Raw genomic sequence first — 20,780 nt, 5'->3', positions numbered from 1 at the left:
CCACCCTTCTAAGCAAGCTCCTGCAATCAATAAAGATGAATTTGGTCATTTTTTTAAGTGCAAGAATGGTAAATTAACATTGTTCCCTCAGTAGTTTGCAAAAAAAAAACCCATTCACTTTGTTATATAATGCTCATACTGACTGACACTGCAGCTGGTTCTTGATATGAGAACATTCCAAACATCGCACCCTTCCTAATGATTATGCCATGTCCCTGTCAAATTAAAATAAACACAATTCTTGTAAACCTAGTTCAGGTTTGGCTGCTTTAAAAAGAAAGGTCCCAGTTCCTTGAATTATGAAGTGGTAGTAATTTCCTGTTGGACAAACCTATCACAAAGTATTTGGATTTCTTGTTGTGTTTTCAACAAATAAGGCGTGTGTGTTGACACCAATAATGTTTACTAGAGGGAAGTTTAAAGAGGATCTATTTGTTTTATTTGGATATACAGACAATGAAGACTTAGTACATGAAGCCGAAATTTAAGTTGCTTAAATAAGAACTTGGAAGGACTGCTACTTTACAATATACTATTTTTTTTCTTCTGGTGAATCTTTCTTAAAAGAAGGCCTTTTTGCTCCAAGTAAATTCTGGCAGAGATTTCTAATGGATAATGTATTTTCTAATGATTAATAATGATGTGTTTTCATACCTGATATCTGTTTGTCCTTATTTCAATCTTTTATTTAAGATGAATAAATAAAAGTATGATGTCTCGCAAGAGCGGCAGATATAACTAGCATGGCTGGGACATATATTGCAGTCAGAAAACCCTTTCTGCGGGTCAAAATTTGTAATCACAAAGATTTTATGTATGGCCGTGTAACTTTTAAAATAGGCTAGAGTAAAAAAAACGTCGTTTTTATGAAAGCCTAAAAGGTGCATAACACGGGTCATAAAAGAAACCATCCAGTCTGAGGAGGTTGTGTTTTATTTTGACAGTCATCACTTCCGCTGTCACTGTGACAACGTTCTTCCCGTAGCTGAAGTTTAAGTATGTGTGCGCGCGCACATGTGTATGCATGTTTGTGAGTTCGTTCACGCGCATGGGGGATTCCCCTCGTGACAACAACAGCTTCGTCTTTCATATTTCAGCTCTTCCCCCGGCCTTATCGCCTTTCATTGCTCATATTCTCTGTGCCTGGAGCTCATGTCGTGACCGGATATGTAGACGACGACGCTTCGGCTCTCACTCCTTGGTGAATTTATGAATGCTCAGACCACCTTTTAGAGTTTTGTGAAAGTTGAGTTTAGACCCCGAGCCTCTTGCTGTGAGGAAACGTTTCGTCGGTTAGTGGCATGAAACGCGGTAGCTCATTCCTCTGGTTTCACAAAGGAGCGGTGGTTTCCTCAGGTGTCCGTTTGCCAGCCGGTCACATCACGGAGCACCACGGCGGCGACGACCGTTAGCAGCCGTTAAAGCCTTGGGGAAGGCGGAAGGGGGAAGCTCTGCGAGTCCACCACCACCGCAACCACTATGTCGAGCAGCGACTGTCGGAAGGACGAGACGCTGGAGGAGAACCGCATAGACTCGGGCATAGAATCGTGCCGCTCCCTGCCGAAAGTAGAGGAGCCCAGGGAGCCGAGCGGCGACTTTGGCGGACTGAGGGACAAGTTTTCCGTTGGAGAGGAGCGCCTGGACTCGGCATATGGCTCCTCGTCCATCACGGTGGAGAGTTTGACAGAGATAGTGGGGGACTGCACGCTTTCCAGCACTGGGGAACAAGCACAGATCTCTGAACTCTCTGAGCAGGAGGAAAACCTGCTTACAACTATCACTGAAGATGGAGACACGTATGTGTTTTTGTTTGTTTGTTTTTTTTCCTTTCTTGTTTGCATAATTTCAAGCATGAATTGAGGAAAAAAGGTACATTAAGTTGTTTTCACACTTTTATCCAATCCAAAATGCAAGTTTCATAACAAGAAGTTTGACAGTAAGCTCTGAAAAACATTCTTCGATCTTATTACATCACAAACGCATATACGCTTATATTGTAGCTTCTTCAATTGTTACATAAAAGACAATCGCCAAAAATGTGGTTTTTGTCCATCCAGGCATTTGTAACCTCAAGTGCTACGCTTACAAGATGTTAAAAGAGAAACCAAGTCTAATCTTGTGTTTTGCAACCTATGACAACAGAATAGCTTTCAAATGTGGTGAAAATTATAAAAACAGTAATGGTAGTTGCTTTTCTATCCTGCTGATGTATCAGGAATCATGGATTCATTGACTTATTTTAGCTCTAAAACTTCTGCATTAAACTGAAGAATGTACTTTAAATTCCAAGAGAGATCCTGAACCCAGAACATCCATAAAAGGCAGTGTATGGAGTCTTTAAATTGTGCTGTATTTCCAGGTCCAGATTTCCTCATGGTGCTGGTTTTGAAGGGGATTTCAAAGCGCAATGATACTGCAGCCCTTTTTTTAAATGAACTTTGTCCTTGCCATGAATGTGCACTGACTCCTGTGCGTCGTCTCAGTCAGAAAACAGAAGTGAAACAGATAGGCTCGGACTTCCCCATGAAGCACACACAAAGCACATGCTGTAAGGCACTGTGAATGCCTTTTGATCCAAGAAACTTGTTGATCAGGATGGGACAGTCTATGTGTGTGTGTGTGTGTGTGTGTGTGTGTGTGTGTGTGCATGGATTCCGCTTATTCATGCATTGCTGTTCTCTTTCCTTCTTAGCAGACATCTGCGGTAGAAATGTCAATTTCCTTGCCTTATCAGTAGCTTTTCTGCTGCACTTCAGCTCTCAGTCTGACTCAATGAAACTGCTGCTTTTTGCACACAACCAAACAGCACAAACCTCCACACACGTTATCATCACCATCAGCCCATGCAGGCCTTCTCAGGACCCACTCAGCAAGTCTTGCTCCGTCATCAAAACTGTTTTGACGTGAAAAAGGCCTTTTAATGACTGCTGCCATTGATCTAGTCACACGCTTTTAGGAGGTGTTGCTGTGTCTCTGACCTCTTTTCATTTCCTCTTGCTGGTTGTTGGGGCTACACGGTTTCATTCTCACACCCTAACTATAGATACCTTGGAGGAAGAAAAAACACCTGAAATATGAGAGAGAATCATGCAAACACTTTTTCCACCCTGTGGGATTTTTTTTGGGGTTCTTATTCATTCAAGTCTTACTAAAACCAGGAAGTCCCTTTCACACCGAAGTGTTCCCTCAAAGGCTTGGCTTGTTTCAGGGGCAGAGCTATTAATAAGCAGGCACTTAGTTAAGTTAGAGGTGGCATTATGGGTACGAGTAAATCTCTTTTTTAATTTTAATGTGTTAACTGGATGATTTCTAAATCTATTTTTAATGATCAAGAATCCTTTTATTTGATCTCAGAATATTTCACAAAAGTGCATGTCCTTATTACAGCTCTGATCACCATGGATTCACAATAGGTTTCCAGGTGCCCATCCTAGATTACCTGAAACTGCTAGCTAGCTCATAGCAAGTCCCGTCTGTTATCAAATATCTACACTTTAACTTTGAAAACACATCCTTCTCACGACCTCTTTGCTTCATGACTCTTCAAAGTGCTGCCACTGACAGTAATCATGCCCTTAACCTTTCAGTTTTTTTAATCAGATATCATGATTGTTGAATGATTGTCTGTAATTTATCAATTATTATGCTGCTTTGATGTCAGACAACAGACTGTAAAAGACTAAGTTGCATCAAAACAGTGACATAACCCTGAGGTTTCTTACAAAGCATAATGAGTCCCTATTGGTGGTGTTAGACTGTAAATCCAATAGACAGCTTGGCTCTGAATTTTACCATCTTATGGTTTTGAAGCCAAAATACCCCCGTCCGCCATCTTGTAAATTTGCGGTCGAGAATCTGTGCAGAACCGGGTAACCAAAAAGAAAAAAATAATAATTTCGTTCTTCCTGTCTTTTTTTCCAAAGTCTAATCTCTATTTGGCTCTCTTTCCCAACACATCTTACTATTCCTGAAAGATCTACACAAGAGTGGCAGCTGTAAATTATTTTAAAACATGACATCAACCCCTGTTTTTTTAACCCCTAAAAACCAATGAAAAAGAAACTTTTCAGAGAAAAGAGGTCTTAAACACAAGGCAGCCCAATAATATCTCCGTATCACCACAGCATACAGATTTGAGAAACTTTTCTCTGGGTGAATTTATCTTTTAAAGTTTGACCACAGCACCATTCAAATGAACTAGAAGACAGGGGTTTTGACCTATACTGCAGCCAGTCACCAGGGGATCAGTGTCTGTGGCGAACTCACTTTCGAGCCAGGCATGATGGCGTCCAAAATTAAGTCTTCGGTGTCAACAAACTGTTGACTCCATTAACTTTTGAGCAACGTAGAAACTGACAAAGATGTTCTTTTGAACCACCCCCAAGTGGTCATAAGTGGAACTGCGGTGTGTTTAACTTTTTCATTGCCTCCATTTGTCTACACCATAGTCTGTATAATAAATGGGAGTCGTCTCCTTGATGTCACCCGTCTGTTTCTGAAACAGAGTACTGAAGTAAATCATCAGTGGAAGTCATATTGGAATGGGGTTGGGCTTGTGTTCTTAATATCCTCTAAACTGCAGAGTTAAAAAAAAAAAAAAAAAGCACACCCCCTGTACAGTGGGTGCCGTTAGAGACATGAGCGATTCTGAAGGTAGACCATTTTTTTTGTATCAGGTCATAAACATGTTCATCTCCGCTGAGAAAATGTCTTTTTTAGTGTGGTGTGTTTGTGCTTTCTGGTACTTCAGGAGCCAGCCTCAAGTGGACACTAAGTGAACTGCAGAGTTCAGCACTTCTGCATTGCTGCATTTTACACTCTTCTGCATTTGGGGCACTTAAAAATTTAAGACAGCCTTTCATTGGATAAAAAGGTACCATACAGCTCCCTTCATATACGATGCATAAATAATGTGGACGTTAATAGTGACTAAAGCAAGGGACTAAAAATATGAAGCCTATAAGGAAATGCTAAAAACTGCAGTTCTTTGAGAGTCCACTTGAGGCTGGCTCCAGAAACACCAGAAACCACTTACACACCAAGCCAAAAAAACTTTTTTTATTTTTCTTTCCTTCTTTTAACAGCAAAAATAAACACGTTTACAGTGTACTTGAAAAAAACAGTGTTGGTCCAAGCACCTCATTTCTCTATGTTCACAACATTGAGCATTTCAACTATAGCAGTCAAAACTCTGTATCAGAAACAAATGGGTGACATCATAGAGTTTGCAGGCTTATTTGATATGGTCTGTAGATTAGGGTTGTCTATAAAAATCAAATAATAAACCAAGTAACAAACCCCCCCCCCCCCCCCCCCCCCCACACACACACACACACACACACACACACACACACACACATACACACACACACACACACACACACACACACATACACACACCATTTAAAAGCAATGTTTCCTTTAGCCTGCACTCAACACTTACAAGACAAGAATTGAATCATCCTGATGGTATCATAATTTTTTGTGACATGTTTTGCTTATGACACATAGTAAAAAAAATGCGGATGAAAGAAATCCATTTGACGCCAGAAAACTTTTCCCAGTAGAATTTATCACTCAACCTTTGAAGTAATATGTCATCCATTGCACTGTAACAGTGAGGTTGATCATTATTCATGTAAAAATAATAATAATACGATGAATTTAATTGCAGACCTGAATGAATGTTTACAAAAACAACAATGGATAAAGTCTTTGAGTGTTTTTTTGAGAATAGATAAAGCCCCCGCATACAGTGTTTGACCCGTCTGAGACTGGTCGTTGACTCACTGAATTCACAAAGCTGAATGAGACGTCTGTGCAGGGAGATTTTGTGGGAACTTTTGATCCCACTCTGTCTGTCTCTGAATGGTTAAATGACCTTTACTCTGAAAGAACAAGAACAGATCGGCCTTGAGGGGAGCACAGCGACCAAGGAAACAAACATTTCACCAAGCACTGTATGCTTTAAGGAAAAAAAAGAACATCTGAGATATTTGGAGCTTAAGTATTTCAATCTGTTCATATCTTTTGTCGGATAAAGACTGGTCTGTGTTGCTTGAGCTTTCTCTAAATAAGCACAAATGCTTGCTTCCATTTCCTGCTTTTTGAACATGTTTGTTATATCTCCCCCTCTCAGGCTTTGAGGTTGGTGTGTTTTTGTTTATCGTTGTTAGGTGTTGAACTGAAGCCTACCAAGATGCACCGAGTGAAAAGCTGCTTATACGTAACTCTAGCAGCTCATGAAGCTAGCCTCTCGGGAAATGTTCAAATTGCTCAATAACCTCTCTGGAGATGAATACAGAGGAAAACTGTGATGCAATATTTTCTTTCTGTGACTGAAACGTGTTTTTTTTCTAATGCAGTGTTGATTGCTCAATGACAGAAAACAAGCCTGCAAGTTTTTGCAAGCAACACAATTATAACATTTTTTATTCCTCTTTGCCACTCCTGCAGAATCCTGCACTTAGCAATCATCCATGAAGAGAAGTTCATTGCTCAACAGTTGATACAGATCTTCCCAAAAGACGTCTTGGACATCCAAAACAACTTATACCAGGTGAGTGTGATGCAAACAAACATACTGCAGCTTGTACAGGAATTTTTCAATCCTAACTGACTTCCTCTTCATCGCTATCTTGATTGTGGAAACGGCTGTATTATTTTTATCTTGGTACTTCCAGAGAAGTGTTGTTCCTCTTTATTTGCAGTCCGTCCTCTCTCAGGGACGTCACTGTGGGTGGTTCTAGTGTTAGCTCATAAGGGACTTTGAATGGAAACTCCCCTCCTCTACATCATGTAGAAATAGAGCCGCTGGGAGCTGTGTGGAGCTGATCCTTGTGTGAATCTAAGTGGAGGCAGCTTCTGGTGCTCCAAGAATTTAAGTCCAGAGTAAAAAAGACACACATCTGTCAAAAGGAAACTGTAAAGTTAAGATTCAGCACTTCTTGCGCTGATTGAGTCAGCCTCAGGTTCACTGTGTTTCCTCTAAGTAGTCATTCTGAGACCTCATGTATGGATAAAATGCCAAGAAAATGTCTCTTTTAACCTTTTAGGTTGGTTAAAAAAATACGTAGGTGGGTTCAAAAAACTCAAATTAAACAACCAGCATCATATTCTGCACCCACAGTAGCCTCAATAGACCAGAATGCAATGCAACCACAACACTTGTTTTGAATCAAGGGGGAACTCACACTCACTCTGCACTGGTTTTCTGTGAAGACTTTTTAATTCACACATGGAACCAAAAGATAAATGCAACAGTCTTTGGAGCTGGTTTAATGGATGTAAACTGTTTGGTATTATGCGGCCTGGATGATTTCTCAGTCTTCTTCTTCTCTGGTGCTCCACAGAGCCCTCTGCATCTTGCCACATACCTGAACTTGTCCGAGGTTGTGAAAGCTTTGCTGGACAAAGGAGCCAGTCTGGAGCTGCAGGACCAAGACGGGAACACAGCGCTTCACGTGGCCTGCCAGCACGGGCAGACGGAGTGTGTCACCGAGATGATAAAAGAGGTTTCCCCGAGTAAGCTGGCACCGGTCCTCGAGACACAAAACTGGAGAGGTGAGGATGAAAGACTAACTGCTGCTAGGCTGTTCTAGGCATGATGTTTGTTTGTTTTTACAGAGTATTACTGTATGTCTACATCATCTGTGTGATCATGTTACAGGTGTTAAAACATGTTCTTGTGCATCTTTGCAAGACCTATTTTAGTTTCTCTGAGATGTTACTTTGAAAAACCCTTCTTGCAAAATACTTCTCTAATTGTACTGAAAACGAGCCACATTATGCACAGTTCACTCAAGATGTGTCCTTGCAGGTCTCACCTGTCTTCACCTGGCTGCACTCAACAGGCAGCATCACATCATGAAGCTCCTGACGAAAAAGGAAGTGGACCTAAACATACAGGTCAGTCTCTGAAATAAAACCCTGATTCTGCATCATCATGTTTGACTTCCAGCTGCTGCTCAGATTTAAGCTGCACAATAAACATTATCTCTTCCTTCCAAGATTATTTTTAAAGAAGAGGATTAAAAAAACATCTTCTGTTTATAAGAAAGGCCAATCATATTCTTTCTCTGTTTATTATCACACTTGTCCCTTTCAAGTTGCATCTACAGCCCCTGACCTTATGCTGTGTTCCTCACTATAAATCTGCTGCACCTGTGCAAAGCTGATAGTGATATGAGCCAAGCTTGAGGCTTCCTGCATGGTGACATAACTGGATATGAGATATGATTAGGCCGAGCTCGACGCTCTTAACTTTCTAATGGAAGAGAACATTGCAGTGAGTCCCCAAACTACCCCAGACATTCCTCTTAGTTTAAATCAGTTGCCAGACATACAGCTCTGCCTCATATCCATTTGATCCTTAGTAGTATTATGAGCTCGTGCAGAGCCAGATTCAAAGAAAAGTGCACATTCTCTCAAGAAAGCAGATGTCAGATAGAGTTCAACTGCAGATATTTTTTGTCCCGTCTTTCCTGCTTATATTTGTCCATGTTCACCACCAACAGGAAGGAACCAGTGGCAAAACAGCTCTTCATCTCGCAGTTGAACTGCACGACAGTACGGCGGTAAGGCTGCTTCTCAGCAGGGGAGCCAACGTAGACGCAGCCATGTTCAACGGATGTACGGCTCTGCATCTTGCTGTTGGGAGACAGGATGCGACGATCGCCAACCTCCTCTGTCAATCAGGTGCTGACACGATGCTGAGGAACATGGAGGATGAAACGGCGCTGGATCTGGCTGATGGCAATGATGATGTAAGTTATCCAGAGATAGTTTTAATTCCATAAATAAAAACCAGCGCATCTGAAAGTAGTCACAGCGCTTCACTTTCCACATTTTATGTTACAGCTTCATTATGAAGTGGAATTAATTCGTTTTTTTCCCTCAAAATTTTACTAACACCCTATAATGGCAATGTGAAAAAAGTTTTTTTGATATATTTTTTTGCAAATTTATTAAAATTAAAAAACTAAGATGTCACATGTACACAAGTATTCACAGCTTTGGCCATGCAGCTTTCCGTGTATAGACTATCCTGTCGATATAAGGTCTTACAGGTGACAGTGCATGTCAGAGCATAAACCAAGCATGAAGCCAAAGGAATTAGAAAACCTATTGGAGAAATTAGAGAGGAGAACCTCCTAGAAGGACAACCATCCCTGCAGTGATGCACTATTCAGGCCTGTATGGTTGAGTGGCCAGACAGAAGCCACTTCTTAGTAAAAGGTACACGGCAGTATGCCTGGAGTTTGCCAAAAGGACTCTCAGGCTATGAGGATAAAAATCTCTGGTCTGATGAGACAAAAGTTGAACTCCTTGGCCTGAATGCCAGGCGTCATGTTTGGAGGAAAACAGGCTCCACTACCTGACCAATACAAGCCCCACAGGGAAGTATGGAGGTGGCAGCATCACGCTGATTTTCCTGCAGCTGAAAACTTTTGACCTCAGTCGGGGGCAACAGTTCATCTTTTACCAAGACAACAACTCTAAGCCCACAGTCAAGACATCAAAGGAGTGGCTTCAGGACAACTCTGTGAGTGTCCTTGAATGGCCCAGCCAGAGCCCAGTCTGAAATCTGATCAAAGATCTCTTGAGAGAGCTGAAAAGGGCTGTGCACTCCCCATCCAACCTGATGGAGCCAGAGACGTGCTGCAAAGAGGAAAGGGTCAAACTGCCTATAGACAGGTGTGCCAAGCTTGTGGCATCATGATCAAAAAGATTAAAGGATAAAGTTGCTTCCGAAGGTGCATCAACAGAGTTTTGAGCAGACTGTAAATACTTCTGTTCACAAGATCTCATAGTTTCTATTTTTAATACGTTTGCAAACTCAAAAAAGAAAAACTTTTTTTAGTGTTGTCGTTATGGGGTTTTGTTAAAAGAACAACATTTTTTCTTCTTGCTTGAGGCTATAGTCTTAGTCGATACTTTACTAAAATTATGATCAACAAAAATGAGCACAGAGGACCCAGAAATTATTGATCATCTAGAAATGTTTTTCAAAATATTCTGTTAAAGTAGTTTGAGTTATATTGATGAAAACTTCTGCCACAATACTCAAATGAGTTTCTCAGGTTGGAAACTAACTGAATGTCACCTTTGTCTTTTAGATCCTGGCTCTCTTTCCTTTCGATGACATCCAGATCTCTGGGCGGTCTGTAATCGGTGTGAAGTTTTGAGCCGAGTCTCAGAGAAACATCTGGAATTAGTCTGGGATCTCACAGCAGCAGGAACTTCTGATCTTAACAAAAAGCTTATGTGGGCTGAAGTTTTGTTAGTGCCTCAACTTGTAGTGGATCTGATTTGATGTGCACAATGAAAATCTTCTGCCCCTCTGACAAACAGACTTTTAGCTTAAAACTGTAAAAGAACTTTGAGTCAGTTTTTTTTCTTCTCATGCTTCAGGAGGTGTTGTAGAAAGTCCACCTCAATGTGAGTGCCAAACTTTCTAACAAGGTCTATCAAAAATTCTACCTCTTCATACAGGAACCTTGTTTTCATGGCTATAAATGAAACATTCAAAATCTGTGTTACTCAAACTTTATCAGCAAATGATTGCATTTGTGTTGCAAGATGCTTATATTTTCTGTAAATGGCCTTTCTTTGTAGCCACAGAGACTGTTCTTAGGGGTGCACCAAAGGCTAAACAGAGTTACAGATTAATTTACATTATATAATTAACAAATCATGTCCCAAAGAGACCTGCAACTTTTCAAATAAACTAACAATTTATCGAAATGTGTTTCCTGGATAGAGATGTAATATATAGTTCAATATATGCAGCTTCTTATTTTTTGATTTTTTTGGCCACTCAATGAAATAAGATTTTTTTCTATTTATCTCATCATTAATCTGCAGAAAAATCTGACCATTCTTGGTGTGAAATTACTCTGCCCTTTCTAGTTATTGTAAGCAGTTTATTTTGTAATAAAATGAAGAAAAACTCATTGTATTTTGCATTTTTTTGTCCCCTTTTTTGTCCCTATTTGAAATCACATTCAAGCAGTTACATCAAAGACACACGACTGTGACAGCTATTACAGAAATAAATGACAACAAGTGTGACAGTAAGTTCTGGCTGCTTTTGGGCATCTTTCATTTCCTGTAAGTGGTTACTTCCTTGTGGCTTCAATAAAACAAAGCAGCTGGAAATTCCGCTCAGTTGTTTTTTGTTTGTAAGCACATACCAACAGTGACACAGATTGAATTATGACCGGGGATACAAGTCATCACATTATATGATCATGTGTTTTAGAAGCTCCTTGACATACAAGTTTAATGGTCAACGGTCAGAAAAGACTTGCAGACCTCCCACTGGGTCCATCGCAAGGGACGATTATTGATCAATACACTGTAGGTCATAGTGGTGTTCCTACAACATCGAGGTATTGTGAAACAGTCAGATATTCTATTTCACAGACCAGGAAGTACACTACTAAAAATTTCTACCAAACATTTACTTTCCTCAACAAGTGATACAATCACTTTTCATTCTGCAAAAAAGAGCAATTTGATTAATTCATAACGCTGCTTTTTAGGCACACACAAATAACTTTTTTTTTTAAATCCAAAGCTCTACAATAATTTGACTTGGTGGAGCACAAAACAGCTCCACTACTGTATAAAGCAAGGAATTATTTTATGCCAAAAAAAAAAAACATTCAGAAAATATTTCACGATAGAGAGGGGGGTTATAATTGAAGGGAAAATGCAACCCTAAAGTTCAGGAGTGTGCGTACGATATTAAAAAGTTGTCTTTAAATTTACAGGGTATGGTAAAGACACCTGTGAAAAAGGCATGGGTATAATTGTATTTTTGTATAAATGATACGTTATTATTGACTGTACATCTTTGAAAAAATTTGGTAAATCAAAGTCAGTGTTATTATTTTAGTACAGCAAAATTCAAAGGGGTAGGATTAGATATGTTAACACTTCTTCCTGCTCTTTTTTACACGTGGAAACTGGGAACCTTAAAAAATCATAGTCTTTTTCCTTGTAATCATTCATTTGTATTTTTCACTGTTTAAGCTGTAATCTACATGAATGAAATAAAGATCTTTCATTCATTCATTCATATACTTTTTAAATGTCTTCTGGATTGTCAAGCGCCAGAGTTTGCAATAAGTTTCTTTTGTTAACAAATTTATTTATTTATAAATTTTCCTTTTATTAAATATATGTTTGTTAATAAATTATCCAATTAATCAATTAATTAGTTTTGTAAGTAAGTTCAGAATAAGGAAGTGAATCTCTCTGTTTATTTGATTCTCTATGGATTCAATCGTTACGTTTTAAAAAAAAATAACCTAACTAAACAGTATTAGAAGGCCGTTAATTTTACATTCTAGGATATCATCACATGCAACAATTTGAGTTGCATTTCTTGCATGTGCGCTGTAGTTACTCCTCCACACCGACAGGGGACAGTGCCGCGGGATGGGCGCTGTAATGTCTCCGGCATCTCTCGGAGCTGAGCAAAGAGGAGGGAGCCTTTCCTGCCCAAGTGAACACATCGGCCATTGAGGATAAGTTGGAGATATCAATGCTAAAGGCGGCTAGTACAAAAGGAGACACTCCCTTGTAAATAAAACATCGCTGCCTGCCTACATCTGCGTGTCCTTATGTTCGCTGACAGCGACGACGTTTGATTGTTGAGGCGTGTGTGCTGCGCAAGTTGTCGGGCCACGGAGTGAGGGAAAATGACATCTTTTTCATGGAGGTAACGTTTTCAACCAAGAGGAGCTAATTGTAAAATATACTAACACTAAAATATGAATAAGTGACATTTTCAGTCTTAGTTTGACGATTATAAGGTAAACTGTCCTTCTTGCAAGCTGACGGTCAATACCTGTTATTTAAAGTTACAGTAGCTGTTGGTTAATTTTTCGAAGTCTGCTAACAACCTGCTAATTCAAGTAACAGTTTACTTAAACCGATGTGACAACAAAAATCTCAAAATTTCAGCAAGTGTACGTTAGCTTCCGGTTTCCAGGGAATGTTTTATCCCCATTTATTAGTAATTCGTTATAAAAACAGAAAGAGAATGGAAAAATAAGTTTTTGTAATTCAAACACTGATGGAGAGGCTGCATTTGATTTACGTGTCAGGATAGCGCTAACGTCTCTATAATTGTTGAGCTTTAATCGTGTGTGACACGAAGGAGACATGCTTTGTTGTGGTATGCCATTCATTTCCATACATCCGTCGTATCTCATCCCTCCAAATTTACTAGAACACTTGACATATCTGGAGAAAATTACTACTTTACATCTAAAAACATGGTTGTGAATCATGCAGACGGCTCTGATCACAACAAGTATCACATGAAGTGAGTCCCACTGCTTCGAACTACTTTTAACTTTAATATTTCCTAAGTTATTTCAACAGTTGTTTTCCATCTTGCCCACATTTGCTGAATCCTTGAAGGGGTCAGTCCATCAATGTTCCTTTGTATGACAGAAATGATCTAAATCTCCTTATGGCGGCTGTATTCTGTGGTACATAGAGTGTAACGATGATTTAGTAGATATTTCATTTGTTTCATGGGTATTTTAATAGCTAATTTAACAAGAACATCTCAAACCACTTAAACACCAAATGTTGTAATAATTTTGGCCTACGCTGCGTTTGTATGTATATTAAGTTGATTTGCCGGACACTAAAATGAGCAAATAACCCGAACTGTAGATAGAATAATCTGCTAGATTTTGGTGTATTTTATCATAAATACGGGATATAAAACACTCTTTCTACGCTCAGGTAAATGCTGCTCTGTCTCAGTGCCTGGTGAAGCAAAGTGTGGGTCGTCTACATTGCCAGTGCAGTGCATTCCTGAATGCAATACACTGCCTGTTCAAAACCCAGGTCTCTGCAGTGGGCTACACTGACCAGGCAAAGTCAGAGTCCCTCACAAAGAGGCTCTATGTGAGTCAGCCCCCCTGGGAAACTGCCCAACCTCACTCCAAAAGGGATAGAAACTGCCACGACAGCAAGGTTCTCATTTGTAGTGCAACTGAGGTTTCATTACATATTTGCTTTTGTCATATTCTTTGTTTGAAGAGGTGTGGCAACAATGCTCTTCCAGTTTCTTTGTGGCTAATTTGTGTGTGTGATTTCCAACAGTAGTCCATCCTTCATACTTCCATACCATTGCTGTCAGCATATTAACTGCATGGAGATTCATTTGGGTATTATTAATGAGCTTGTGAAAACTAAGAAAATCAGCTGTGTTATGACCGCATGAGATATTGCAGTATTCATTTTCAACAAGTGACCATCACCTGTCCAAAAGCTGCTTTTTTTTTCACATCATCAGTTATTAGGACAAGGAGACGCAGTGATCTGTAGAAAGTGATTTTTGTTATTGTAGTCGGATCTTCACTTGCATTTTGTTTTTCAGGGCTGCTGATGCATGGCATCCTGCCCGAATCCATGATGGCTGTTATTTTAGTGCCTGTAGTCAAAATAAAACAGGAAAGCTATCTAGCATTGACAACTATAGACCAATTGCCTTGGCTAGCATTGTGTCTAAGGTCTTTGAATGCATTCTCCTAGAAAGATTGAGCGAGTACATCCGAACTACTGACAATCAATTTGGTTTCAAGAAAAAACATAGCACAGACCTGTGTATTTATTTACGTAAGGATATTGTCAGTCAATACAAAAGATCAAATTTTCTGGATGCGTCCCGTGCGTTTGATCGCATTAGTCATGGCAAATTGTTTTCTCAGTTAAAGGACAGAGGCGTACCCTTGTTTCTAATAAGAATCCTGCAGTTCTGGTACTCTCGCCAAACTATGCAAGTAAGGTGAGATTCAAGTTTGTCCACTCCTTTTCGAGTTTCGAATGGAGTTCATCAAGGAGGAATTCTCTCGCCTTTATTGTTCAACTTATACATGGATGATCTGTCTAGACAGTTAAACAAAATTAGAACTGGCTGCCTGGTGGGAGACAAACTTATTAATCACATGATCTATGCAAATGATTTAGTGGTACTGTCTCCGTACAGCGCTGGCCTTCAGCAGTTACTTAGAGTCTGCTCTGAATATGGAAAGTCATTTGATATAAATTTTAACTCTAAAAAGAGTGTGGTCATGATTTCCAGAGCAAAAGATGATCGGAAGCTCATATTTCCCTCCTTCGTCTTGGCAGGAGATGTCTTAACTGTTATTAATAAGTTTAGATACCTCGATCATATATAGAGGTCGACCGATATGGGTTTTTTGGGGTCCGATGCCGATGCCGATGCTTTCCAAATTTGGGCAGCTGATGCCGGTATGCATAGCTGATTTTTCCAATTTGATATTCAGGCCGATTGTTAAATAAACATATATTTATCACATTTTTGTGAAACGCAGCAATTTCTGAGCAACTAAAAGAAATCTATTACAACAAGTCGTGTCCAGTCCTCTGAACATTTATTCAGCTTTCAAAACAATGAAATATTTTGTCTGAGTAAACACACAATGTAACAAGCAGTAGTAAACATTCACACTCTTCTTAAAATGTCAAAAAAGAAATTTAAACTTATTAATATAATTTGAACAAAAGTATGTAATGTATCCAAGTGGTTCCACAAGTTTGAGTTGCTCATCTTTTTTGTGCCTGATCAAAAATTGCGCCATTTTATACAACGGATCAAAAATCGGCTTTTTAAAAGATAATACGGCCGATGGCCGATAGAGACAAATGTCCAAATATCGGCCGGCTGATATATCGGTCTACCTCTAGTCATATAATAAGGGATGATCTGTGTGACGATGATGATGATGTTCAACGCCAGTGTCGTATGCTTTATGGGCAAGCTAATATGCTGGCACGTAAATTCCACATGTGCACTGACAACGTTAAAATTGCTCTCTTTAAAGCTTATTGCACATCCCTTTATACATCTCACCTGTGGTGTCATTACAGCAAGGAAAAAATGAGAAAGCTTCAGGTGGCGTATAATGATGCTTTTCACATTTTTCTTAAACATCCTCGATGGACCAGTGCAAGTGAGATGTTTGTAACAAATAATGTGCCCACATTTCATGCTGTGTTAAGGAACTTCATGTATAAATTCATGTGTAGACTGATGAAGTCGGACAATGCGCTGGTTATGGCCGTAACTGATATCACTCCGAGTGACACACGCTGTACCTCCTGCTTCTGGGCACACTGGAGGAAATGTTAATATGTTTTTTAACTGTTTTTTTTACCTTGTGATTTCTTGTTGTCTGTCGCTACTATGGACCTTTTAGATTCTGAAATAAAGTTGATTGATTGATTGATTGATTTACACCTGTACGCTGAAAGAAGCCAGAGGAGTTTTTTTGTGATGACATTAATGGAGAAAAGAGTCATACAGTGAAATGTGGCTGTTGGGAGAGTCTTGGTGTTATTATATATATATATATAAGTGATTTAACCTGACACTGAGCTCACTGCAATCATCTTTGTCAAATGGATATAACTGTAATATTGAGTGGTATCGGTTGTGTTTCTTTATTGTATGTCACTGTAGGGTCTGGCTCGCGCTTGTGTTGCTTCTCTTTCCTTCCACTGTGGCTGCCCAAGAGTCGTCGCTGCTGGAAGGCTGGCGCGATGTCTGGGTCTTTCGTTTCCTCGTCAACGTGCTGGGATACTCCACCATCATCATCCCCGGCTACCTCCTCATTAGCTACTTCAAACGCACCAATTACCTAGACACAGGTTTGTGCTTGTGAGATGCTGACGCTTCATTTGGCGGTTAAAAGTTGCTGGTTCAAGTCTTTTCTCCTTCATAACCAGCCTCATGTCATTAATCATGTTTACCTTTACCCTTCCCTCTCAGGTAATGGGATTTGCTTCCCTGTGATCAAGTCCTGTGTTTTTGGCAGTGAGGCCAAATCTGGTCTGTTGGATGACGTGTCAATTGCACCCAGGAACGAGGGTAACTCAGGCTCATCAGTCAAACAGGTTTTTAAATTAATCTTCTGTGCTGCTGGACTTCAGGTGAGGCTCCTTCCAGAGAACACTATGGGAACATTAAGTTGTAATAATAATACCTTACGATGCTTGAGTAGCTTTAGTACAAGCTGTATTTTGTTTGTCTTGTTTGAGTTCCTCTTTTGTCCAATTTGAAATGTGTACAAAGGGAGGTGAATGTGCAGAAACACTAATGCTGTCCTGGAGTTAATACATTGTGCATGTCGAGTGTTTTAAATGTTTCAGTTACAAACCTTTTAAAAATTGATTTCCACTGTGAAGTGTTTCAGCATTTAGCGGTCATATCAAGGTCCTGTGTCTATTAATATACTCTTCACCTATTCTCCAGTGGAAAAAAAACTAAATAACATTTAGTTCAGCATTATTAACACTCACCAGTGGCGTTTTAGTATTGCATTGTTTTGATCTGGAGTTGCTGCAAATACTGTGACATGCTATTATTTGTTGTTTTTGTTTTTTTTATGATTCCATAAATGCAAACGGTCAACATAAAGGGGAGTGGAAGTTCTGAAGGACAATTTTTGTAGTCAAGAAACTGTAAAGCACTCTGGAAATAGGGGTTGTGGGCACTGGCATTTTAAAAAAATTCATAAAAGGCAAGATAAAAGTTTTAAACAGAGCTTCATATGACTGATAAACCAACTCTTTTTCACTGAGAATTTTACTTATTTACTTCCAAAATGTTCTGAGCTACCACTGAAAATACATTTCAGTGTTGATGCACAAATGTAATGCCATCAACCATCCTGAAGCTGAGGTTGTTTTCCTCATTCCCAGGCTTCGTACCTTACATGGGGAGTTCTCCAGGAGCGGGTGATGACGCGATCGTATGGAGCCCAGACTCCAGAGGACGAGGGAGAGAAATTCAAGGACTCTCAGTTCTTGGTCTTTATGAACCGTATCCTGGCTCTGACTGTGTCAGGCCTGTGGTGCTTCATGTTTAAGCAGCCCAGCCACGGAGCACCCATGTACAAGTACTCTTTTGCCTCACTCTCCAACATCATGAGCAGCTGGTGTCAGTATGAGGCCCTCAAGTACATCAGCTTCCCCACTCAAGTCCTGGCCAAGGCCTCCAAAGTCATCCCTGTCATGCTTATGGGAAAGATCGTCTCCCACAAGAGCTACGAATACTGGGAGTACTTCACTGCTGTGCTTATCTCTGTGGGTGTCAGCATGTTCCTGCTGTCCAGTACACACAGCAAGCACCCGTCCACAGTCACCACCTTCAGTGGGATCATCATCCTCATTGGCTACATCGTCTTTGACAGCTTCACCTCCAACTGGCAGGACAACCTGTTTAAGTACAAGATGTCATCAGTTCAGATGATGTTCGGGGTCAACCTGTTCTCCTGCCTCTTCACGGTCGGCTCGCTGCTGGAGCAGGGTGCCTTCTTTGACTCGCTGTCCTTCATGACGCGCCACTCTGAGTTTGCCTTCCATGCCGTGTTGCTGTCTGTGTGCTCTGCATGCGGCCAGCTCTTCATCTTCTACACCATTAGCCAGTTTGGAGCTGCAGTCTTCACCATCATCATGACGCTGCGTCAGGCCATCGCCATCCTTCTCTCGTGTTTTCTCTACGGTCATGCTGTCACTGTAGTGGGAGGATTCGGCGTCGCTGTAGTTTTCTTGGCACTTTTTCTGCGGGTTTATGCGCGCAGCCGTATGAAGGCAGGCAGACGGCCTGCGCAATCGCAGAGGGTGTAGTACTGCAAGTTGCACCAAACTGGGAACTGATGCCACGTTTTCTGTGGTGCTTATTGTGTTTTTGTGTCCATCTGTTTGTTTGTTTTTAATCTTTCTTTTCCTTTTGTTATGTTAGCTAAGGTACAGAAAGGGAATCTGCAGTTTTGACTGACACTAAGATCCTCTGAGGGGGTCCAAGTGGTCCAAGCAGTCACAGAAGCTTCGAGTGCCTGTAGGATTGTTCACGACACAGGTCTCATACCATGAAATGTGCAAATTGCCTCTTCACCTCTTACATAATTTAATCTTTGAATTTATTTTCTTTCTTTGACCACCGTATGTGGCTTGTGCAGCCAGTCAGAGGGTACTGTTACCTTTAAAGTGTATGCAAGCTGAACGAAGTACATTTTTATTTTACGTCATTGCCCTCACTTAACATGACCCAGAATATGTGACTGTCACTGTCTGTATTGACAACACTTCTCACCCACTATCATGCTCACCTCACAGTCCTCCATGTTGGAGATCAGGGGCCTTTATGTGTCTTAATGTGGGTTTATATCTTGTGAAGCTGTATAAATAGCCTGGACCACACAGTGCACACCTTTCTTTTTAATTTAAGATATGTTAACGTGCTCCAAAGGCCAGAGGGTACTGATGGTAAGAACAAGAAAGCACTACTTAGAAATGAAACAATTTTGTCCTGATGTAACTGAAGCAGACGCTGCTGTTGGTTCTTTTTGCACCGTGTTCTTTTAAGTCCAAACAGATTTTAATTGTTTTAAACTGGGGCTGAAAAAGTCTTGTAAATATCTCTCAAAGTCATTGTTTATTTTCAACAAATGTGTCTGTTGTGTACTTTTATAAAAAGGACTGCTCCATGTGTTTCACTGTTACATTTGAATGTCTGCTAGAATACTGAATGGACTATAATGATAACGATGATACTTATCACCGTCACTGGGATGAGAAGGGGGGTTTGCAGAACAGAATGCAATCAAGGGAAATGCAATGTTACTGATATCTTGTTTTTGCTATCCTAATATTTCCTCTGGTAACTGGATTAATAATAAAACATATTAAATTAACTGAGCACAACAGCGTGAGGAGGTTTATATTTCTTTGTGCTGTGAGGATACACTTTTACACCAACCAATGATCTGCATCCTACTGGCAGCTCCTCACCTTACTCACCCTTTCCAAACCTCCTCGCTAACTCCTGTTTTTCTTGTCATTCACGCTCTAGTAGAAATACTACAATTCTCCTCCTTTGAACTTGAGCACTGATTCCAACTTCCTGCATAGTTTTTCATCTGTGGGGAGTGTGGGTGGAGTTGTCTCAAAACAAAGCAGTTCCTACCTGTTGCAGGAACATTATAATAACAGATTGAAATGATCAGCCACACCTTTAGAATGAATTCATTGTACGGTGCTACCCTATTCAAACATTTAAAGAATCTAGGCCTGACAGGTTGGACCACAATGTATGTTTGGTAAACTCAGGCTGTGTGTATAAGATGGCTCTGCTGGAAATACAAGTGATTTAAGAGCAGTGTAACTTTCTTTTTAAGCTCTTGACTTTCTGTTTTAGGATGTGTACACTGACATAAAAGAAGAGAATTAACCAGGAAAGCTTCCCATGAGGCTAAAGCGCTAACCTCTGCATCACCCTGTAGTCCCATGGTATGTATAAAACGTACAACCCTTATGAGTTCATCTGAAGTAATGTGTGATAAATAACTCAGGACTGATCAAGTTTGTACAGTTACCTGTTTAACACTGCAAACCATTAGAAAACCATGTGTCTGATGCTGTGGTCACCCCTTTTTTTTTTTTTTTTTTACTGTGGATGATCTGATTGGACTGTAATAATGCCTGACTGAATGTACAGGTCCCTAATTGCAGAGCTTTATTAATCTAAAATCACAAAGATTTCTGTAGCCTCTTCTAAGAAGCAATATTAACTACTACTACTGCGATACATGGGCTTTGGGTATCTACCAATACCTACCAGTGTTTAATAACAACCTGTATGCTCTACTGTGGTATAAGACTGGTAATGTTTTAGGTTAAAGGCAAAATATTAGTATATGGAGTTACTGAAGTCAATATTAATT

The 20,780-nt window shown here is 40.1% G+C and overlaps 2 protein-coding genes across 2 annotated transcripts; both read left to right on the top strand.

The window, feature by feature from the left end:
* Nucleotides 1-950: 950 nt before the first annotated feature.
* Nucleotides 951-11,072, top strand: nfkbie (nuclear factor of kappa light polypeptide gene enhancer in B-cells inhibitor, epsilon). The gene is made up of 6 exons (XM_074684687.1): nucleotides 951-1,796; nucleotides 6,457-6,559; nucleotides 7,353-7,563; nucleotides 7,820-7,908; nucleotides 8,517-8,765; nucleotides 10,119-11,072. The coding sequence occupies exons 1-6, from the start codon at nucleotides 1,480-1,482 to the stop codon at nucleotides 10,185-10,187; spliced, it is 1,038 nt and encodes a 345-aa protein (XP_074540788.1). The 5' UTR covers nucleotides 951-1,479; the 3' UTR covers nucleotides 10,188-11,072.
* Nucleotides 11,073-12,459: 1,387 nt separating this feature from the next.
* slc35b2 (solute carrier family 35 member B2) lies at nucleotides 12,460-19,755 on the top strand. Its single transcript, XM_074684557.1, has 4 exons — nucleotides 12,460-12,730; nucleotides 16,517-16,704; nucleotides 16,826-16,986; nucleotides 17,758-19,755. The coding sequence occupies exons 1-4, from the start codon at nucleotides 12,711-12,713 to the stop codon at nucleotides 18,682-18,684; spliced, it is 1,296 nt and encodes a 431-aa protein (XP_074540658.1). The 5' UTR covers nucleotides 12,460-12,710; the 3' UTR covers nucleotides 18,685-19,755.
* Nucleotides 19,756-20,780: the final 1,025 nt, after the last annotated feature.

Source organism: Halichoeres trimaculatus, unplaced genomic scaffold (assembly GCF_033239565.1).
Source record: "Halichoeres trimaculatus isolate MK-OKI-2021-1 unplaced genomic scaffold, fHalTri1.1 fHalTri1_scaffold_13, whole genome shotgun sequence".
Taxonomy (NCBI): Eukaryota; Metazoa; Chordata; class Actinopteri; order Labriformes; family Labridae; genus Halichoeres; species Halichoeres trimaculatus.
Note: the sequence above shows the minus strand (reverse complement) of the source record. Positions and strands in the feature narration are given on the sequence as shown.